This window comes from Benincasa hispida, chromosome 10, assembly GCF_027475165.1.
Source record: "Benincasa hispida cultivar pf3 chromosome 10, pf3_genome.v1.1, whole genome shotgun sequence".
NCBI classification, from domain to species: domain Eukaryota; kingdom Viridiplantae; phylum Streptophyta; class Magnoliopsida; order Cucurbitales; family Cucurbitaceae; genus Benincasa; species Benincasa hispida.
In genome coordinates this window covers 43,245,182-43,253,141 of record NC_143487.1, presented here as the reverse complement: position 1 = coordinate 43,253,141, position 7,960 = coordinate 43,245,182, and the positions used below count along the sequence as shown (strand labels likewise).

Genomic DNA, 7,960 nt, shown 5'->3' with positions numbered 1-7,960 from the left:
AAACTTCACGTGAAATTCCCTCGAACGAATACCACCATGAATGGCTACCTCGGTATTCTCTAGATGAGAATCCAAGAGAAGTGGGGCTCTGATTATTTTGATGAGGGAAGATGAATTAGAGAGAATATAAGAGGAGAAGGAGGATATATAGATCTCAAAACTCTTTGTTAGTTTTTTTTTTTTTTTTTTTTTTTTGCACCTTTTTCTTTACCATAGAGGAAAAAAATGACCGTAAAAAAAAAAAAAAATCCCCACTTACACAATCTGGAAGGAAAGAAGGGGGAGAGAGTTGCAACTTCCTCCCAAAGAACAATTTTGAAATAAATAAATAAATAAATTTAATTAGTAAATAATTTAATATATATTCAAATGATAACTATCTTATCATATAATATATATTAAACTATATGTTATATTAAATATAACATATAACCTATAGTTTTAATATTGTATCATATACAATATAACCTATAGTTTCCTTTATCTCACCAATGTCTTTTAATATAAATAATATTTATATTAAATTTAACCATATGAATCCAGTACATACAATTAATATTTTAATCATATTAAATATTCATTTCCTCTCATAAATACTTAATAATATAATGTATCAAATACATTATAGTAATTATATCATATATAATTAATTTCCTTAATTAATCTGAACAATTCAAATTAATCCAAAAACTTCTCATTTATTCTCGTTGAGCTACTGAGGGGACCTCATGGACTTGTAGCTTGAAGCTCCAATGGTACGTGAATAATTAATTAAACTCCTTTAATCAAACTGTCCACCATCTGTTAACTATCGGACGCTACACTAAAGACCCACAACTGCATTATTCACACTACAAATATATTTCTGTGTCCATTGGATATAACCAGTCAATAGTATAATGACCCTTCATAAATTGCTCATAAGTACAAGTGGACCAAAATTACCGCTTTAGTTACATCTCACTTCTTAAGTATCACTGATCCCTCTAATGAACAATAAATCATAGTCCAACTATGACCAAACCTTTCTCGGGCTAGGAGAAGCCACATTGTTCAAGCCCCAGAATCAGCCGTTAAGGGAGCAATTTATCTACTTATGCCGACATTAGGGAAGAAGTGAATTTCTTCTTGTGTAGTTGTGTTTCCAACTCACCAATCAAACGAATCCCAAAATGGTAGGCTTATTAAGTCGGTGATCTGGTCACTCTCATCCATAAAAATCAAAGGACCGCCTTCATAGGCCGGAGCTCACAACTCACTCAGGATTCAGGTCATGTTACCTATGGTCATCCCGTTGAAATGTAAGTCTTAATTACAAACCGCATTATATAATGAGACTAAATATTTCGTGGTCCGATCTTATACAAACTTCTTTCTATAGAATATCCTTGCTCACATGTCTCCACATGAATGATCAGGATCAGATCATTTGCAGTACTTTATAACAAGTGTAACATATAAAAAACGAGTCATATTCGTAGTGTCACTAGGATAAGGTATCCAACTTTGTCCATCTACTACAGACCATTTAGGTTATCACTTAAAACATGCTCCACTCATATGTCTCTACATACATGTTTAAGCTCTACAAATGTCTCTACATACATGTTTAAGCTACAAGATAATCTTGGATGTTAGTTTATTGGTTTGTGATTAATGCAACTAAATAAATAAAATAAAACATCAGATATTTTATTCCATAAGTAAAATGTTTGTACATTACAATTACAAACAACATGTAAAACAAAAGTCCAATCTCGAAATTATCCAATAATCACAAACGATTCATTCCATACATTAATCAATCATGAATTAAATACATAATGCAAAAACCCACCATGAATTTGTAAAATTAAGTCTGGCTCTTTGATACCAATTGAAGGAACACCGATATAGAAGTAGGGATCGGTCCCAAATTCCAATTTTTATCAAATATTGAATTTTATAGAATAAATAGAAAAATTATGCATAATCAACAATTTAAAATATGAATTTGGTATTGAACTCAAATAAAATACACAGACATATGAACTCAAATCAAATAATCCCAAACAATAACATATGAACTCTATAAATAGATGAGCTTCAAGAGATTTAGTGTCCTAATGAACAAAAAAATGATTTAAATAAAAGTAAAAAATAAAAATAGAAAGTCCAACGAAACGAAGAGTTTCTTTCCTTATTCTCTTTATGACATTAAAAGAAAACGGAAAAAAAAAAAAAAAAGAACCTAAGAAAACTCCAATTCCTCCGTCGTAGACCGCCCCGGTCACCACTTTAACTGCCTCCATAACCACCCGTGACTCTTGTTTTCCTCTCCCCGTGATTCAGCTTTCTCCATTTTCGGCCATTATCACCACTACCCTTAATCTCTCTCTCTCTCCACATTCTCCATTATAAATATCCCATTTCCATTTCCCACAAAAATGGTCCCCAGAAAAACCCATTTCCCCATTTCCAAATCCACTCTCCTTTTCCTCTCCATGGCTTCCCTCTCCTTCCTCTCTTTCCTCTCCCTTTTCTCCTTCTTTCTCTCTCTCTCCTCCGCCGCCCGCCACCGCCACCACCACCTCTCAACCCATTTCACCAACCCACCTTCCATTGACGGCATCCTTCACGCCTGCAAGGCCACCCGTTTCCCCGATCAATGCGGATCTTCCCTTTCTCATTCCTCTCTCCCTCCAAATCCCTCCCCTCTCCAGATCCTCCAATCCGCCGTCTCTCTCTCATCCGACGGTTTATCCACCGCCCAATCTATGGTCAAACAAATCCTCGATTCCTCTGCCAAGAATCTCAATCGCACCACCGCCGCCAAGAATTGCCTTGAGGTTCTCCGGAATTCCGATTACCGTATTTCTCTCACCAACGACGCTCTCCGCCGTGGTCGGACCAAGGATGCCCGCGCCTGGCTGAGCGCCTCCCTTCTCTACCATTACGATTGCTGGTCCGCTCTCAAGTACGCTAACGACACTCAATTAGTAGATAAAACCATGGCGTTTCTCGATTCTCTCATCGGTCTCTCCAGTAACGCGCTGAGTATGTTGGTGGCTTACGACATTTACGGGAATGATACGGCGGCGTGGACTCCGCCGAGGACGGAGCGGGATGGATTCTGGGAAGGCGGTGGTGGTGGATCCGGGTTGGGGTTTAGCGGTGGGTTTCCGTCAAAGATGGCGGCTGATGCGACGGTGTGCAAGGATGGCGCTGGGGGATGTTACGGAACTGTTCAGGAAGCTGTGGATGCGGCGCCGGAGAATGCGGCGGCGCGTAGGTTTGTGATTCATATTAAGGAAGGTGTTTATGAGGAAATCGTGAGGGTTCCGTTAGAGAAGAAGAATGTGGTATTTTTAGGAGATGGGATGGGCAAAACAGTAATTACGGGCTCACTTAATGTGGGCCAGCCTGGGCTTTCCACTTACAACACTGCCACTGTTGGTGAGTTTTATTTATTATTTTATTATTTTCTTAATTACAAGTTTTCTTTTTAGATGTTTTTAATTACACGTTTAGTCTTTAATTTTTTTTAGAAAAAAAGTCGTTTTTAATTCTTAAATTTGTATATATTTAATTTTAAATATTGTAGAAGTATTTAATACACCTTCATTTTTTTTTTTATTTCTAGCGAATTAATTTTTCTCTTATACATATGAAATTAAACTTTGTCTAATATAAAACTTTAAATTTATTTATAATTTAAAAAATTGTAAAAACTCATGAATTAAACTTGTAATTTAACTTTTTTTTTTTTTTTTTTTCTTTCAAATCTTTGCAAATGAGTCTACTCATTTTAGTTTTAAAAAAAACTTGGATACTCTCTTAGTGGCACCTATCTTAATGCATCCAAATGATTGTCTAATAAAATTTGACATGGTAATAATTTTTTTTTTAAAAAAATATTTAATATTTTTTTCTTTGTGAGTAAAAAAATGGATGTACATCAAGCTGCAGTTTTATTATCTTTTAGTTTTAGGGGTTAAGCTATGGTTAGTTGTCAAATGACCATGGCCACTCAAGGATCTAAAACAAATTAGTGGTCTTCTAGAGTGTATCAATTCTCAAAATTCATTTCAAACTTATTGTTAAAATTAGTTAAAATTGGTATATATATAGATGACCTGAATACTTTATGGATGTGTAGTGATCAAAAGAGGTATGGATGACCCAAATTCTTTATATTCAATCGGATTGAAGTAGTATATAGTTGGATATTAAAGCATTGAAAAATGTTGCCAATATGGTATAAAGTTGATGTGGTTATGTGCAGGAGTACTTGGTGATGGCTTCATGGCTAGCGGTCTCACCATTCAAAACACGGCCGGGCCTGATGCCCATCAAGCTGTGGCCTTTAGATCAGATAGTGATCTCTCAGTCATTCAAGATTGTGAGTTTATTGGCAACCAAGATACTCTCTATGCCCACTCCCTTCGCCAATTCTACAAATCTTGTAAGATTCAAGGCAATGTAGATTTCATCTTTGGAAACTCTGCTTCCATCTTCCAAGATTGCGAAATCCTAGTTCGTCCCCGACAGCTCAAGCCTGAGAAAGGCGAAAACAACGCCATCACTGCCCAGGGCAGGACCGACCCTGCTCAATCGACTGGTTTTGTGTTCCAGAACTGCCTCATAAATGGCACTCAGGAGTACATGTCATTGTACTACAGTAAGCCTAAAGTGCATAAGAACTTCTTGGGGAGGCCATGGAAGGAGTACTCGAGGACGGTCTTCATACATTGTAATCTCGAGTCTCTTGTCACGCCGGCGGGGTGGATGCCATGGAGTGGGGACTTTGCTTTGAAGACTCTCTTCTATGGAGAGTTTGAGAATTCAGGAGTAGGGTCGAAGACGTCGGAGAGAGTCGGGTGGAGTAGTCAGATTCCAGCACAACATGTTTTTAGTTACTCTGTTCAGAATTTCATTCAGGGAGATGAATGGATTCCTTCATCTCAGACATCTAATGAACCAAAAATGTTGAACAAGAAAAGTAAAGATGTGAAATTAGATTAGATTTGCAAATCCTTTGTAATTACAAACCTTTCTATGGAACTACAAATTATTAGTCTACATAAAACTATCAATTAATCCACCACTCATCTTTTTCTTATTTTCATATTTGGATGTATCTTTTCTACATGATGGTTGTCTCAATAATTTTGATTGGAATATGCATCAATTTATTTGAAGCTTCTCAAGTTTGCTAAAAGAAGAGAGAAAGAAAGAAAGAAAAGAAATCTGGGTAGTAGGTTGTTGAAAGAAACTAGTTGAAGAGTAGGTTATATATTTTTGTTGGGTCAGTGTTTGGTTGAAGTGTTTGAATTATATGAAGTAGAGGGGTCCAAAATTATACATAATTGACAATGTCTTTAGGTTTTTTGAACTCTACATTCTAGTTCTTTTTGGTAAAAGATTCAATGGGTCAGTGTTTAGTTGAAGTGCTCACCAATATTTTAGGGCTTGTTTGTTAGATAATTAAATTAAAAAATAGGGGATTAACGTAGTATTTTATATTTTCAAATCTAGAATTTAGAAGTTGAATTCAATTTAAACAATTACAAACTAGTTGTTGTTTTTCATTAAATATTAGTTTACAATAAATATTATTAATTTAGTTATGAACATGAATTTATGTTAAAAAATTATATAATTATTATTTTGTAATATTATATAATTTTTTCCTTATAGTTTTGAATGACTTAAATTTAGGTCTTCTTGTTTATAATTAGAATTATCCCCTATGATTTGATAAAAATTTCATAAATAGTCCCTATGGTAAAGACTATTTAAGAGGATTTAATAAACCTTAGGGACTATATATGAAGTTATATCAAATTATAGGAACTAAATTCTAAAATTTAAAACCATATGGACTAACTTTTAATTTTATCCAAACTACATGGACCAAATTTAATTTTAACAAATTTGAATTGAGTTTATAACCTGACATACTATATTTTTTTAAAATGTTTTAATTTTTATTTAATATATTCTACATTTTAAATTTTAAAATTCAAATTCTAAATACAATGAAAACATAAAAATATTATTTTTAGAATATATACTATCTGGATCATAGAATCCGAAAATAATTTTTAGAAACAGAATTTAGATTGTCTACCAAACATATATTCATTGAACTCAATGAATCTAAAAATATAAAATATAATTCATATTGCGAACCAAACAGACTTTTAGCAACCCATTGAATCCCAGATTGAGGGGCACACCCTCAAATCCCACGAGTACACATCACCCTTGGACCTCAATTTATTGATCGGATAGCGAGACTCTCGTACTTGATCATTCAAAGAGCAAGATAACAAATTCAAACACATCCCTTCAAACATTAACGTATTTTGATCCATGAACATGCCAAGGAAAAGAAACAACAATTGTTACTAGACATGTTGAATTTTGATAATGATCAAGGTTGCTTTTCACGTGTTAAGTAGAATTTGAGTGATATATTTTATGTAACTAAAAATATTAAGAATATAACACTGTAAAGATATGACAATTTTTTACTCACCAAATTTATCATATTTTTATAGAATTTAATTGATAATTTTTAGAACAATTTTCACAGATAAAAAAATTGTCAAATTATTTATAAAAATAGCGAAAACAAAACACTGGTAGATACCGATAGGCTTCTATTAGTCTATCATATAGTATCAATGATACACATCTATCAATTTCTACATTGATAGACTTCTATTAATCACTATCAAATAAGATTAAATTTTGGGTAAATGATTTTTTTTTTATTTTTCTATTTTTAAAAATCTCTCTAATTTTTAATAGCATTAAAGAAAGATTTTAAATATTTATAAAATTAAGAATCAGATTGAGAATTCTCTGAAAATATTAAACACCACATATTCAACCAATCTTGCAACCATAAATCAAATTCATGCTATTGATTTATACACAACCATTTTTTCTTTTTTTTTTTTTTTTTTTTTGCAAGACAGATCACTAATCTTCAAATAATTGTTACAAACACAACATTTATTTAAAAAAAAATTTCCAACTTTAAGCATGCGCACACACAACAATTTTATATTTTCATGATGGATATCAAAATGAGAGATATAAATAAAAGAACATTGCTTGAGAATGGGGGGTGGGGGAAAAGAGATAATAATGTGTCCATTAGACAAAGCATTACCAAAAGAAAATGACACTGACAAATGCTTCTCATCACATGAAGTGCTCATCCAATTGTGTTTTGATGACTTGTAGTTGTTGTTGCCCATCCTCCTAGAATGCATTTTTTCCTCTTCAAAAGAATATATCTTTTAATCATTGTTTTATTTCACACCATAGAGCAACAAACATGGTATAGTCAACAATACACATGACAAAAAGTTAAGTGTACATTTTATGAGACACTTGGAGTTCTCAATTGGGTTATTAAGTCTAAAGTAGTTTAGTTGGAGAGTTAATTAGGATGTAGAGTCAAATAATACATGTTTGTAGTACTTAATCTGGATAAAATTTTTTATTTAAGGTGTAGAGTTGTTTAACTTGAAGTTGTGAAATTTGTAAACTAACTTTTTTTCTACTAATTTTTCGTTTGTATATTATACAATTAGAGCTATCTTTGAGTCTTTCAATAATAACCCATTTGATTTTGAACTTTTCAACACTATTTGTTGTACCTTTTGATTTTTAATTTTACTCAAAATTTGATATAGGATTGAATATGAATATAACAATTTTTCTTAATCTGAGATCAACTCTAGATAGCTTAAACTTAAATTTTACACTTTCTTAAATATTTGAGATAAAGTTCGAAATATGTTCATATTTAATCAAGTAAATGTTTGTTTCTACCCAAATTTTGGTTAGATTTGAAATAGATTGTTAAAATATAGACATTGTGGAATTTGATTTGAAATAAAAAGAGAGGAAGATGAAGTTAGATAAATGTGGACTCCAATAATAATGAACACTATTGAAG

General features: G+C 32.7%; 1 protein-coding gene across 1 annotated transcript; it reads left to right on the top strand.

The window, feature by feature from the left end:
* The first annotated feature begins 1,975 nt into the window (after positions 1–1,975).
* On the top strand, positions 1,976–5,083 carry LOC120088760 (Plant invertase/pectin methylesterase inhibitor superfamily). Its single transcript, XM_039046198.2, has 2 exons — positions 1,976–3,435; positions 4,265–5,083. Exons 1-2 carry the CDS (start codon positions 2,427–2,429, stop codon positions 5,002–5,004), a joined length of 1,749 nt encoding a protein of 582 aa, XP_038902126.1. The 5' UTR covers positions 1,976–2,426; the 3' UTR covers positions 5,005–5,083.
* The last annotated feature ends 2,877 nt before the right edge of the window (positions 5,084–7,960 follow it).

Bases quoted from the DNA above. Each gene is read 5' to 3' on its own strand.
- LOC120088760 (XM_039046198.2), top strand. From the start codon at position 2,427: ATGGTCCCCAGAAAAACCCATTTCCCCATTTCCAAATCCACTCTCCTT. The intron at 3,436-4,264 runs GTGAGTTTTATT...GGTTATGTGCAG, and splicing joins TTACAACACTGCCACTGTTG to GAGTACTTGGTGATGGCTTC.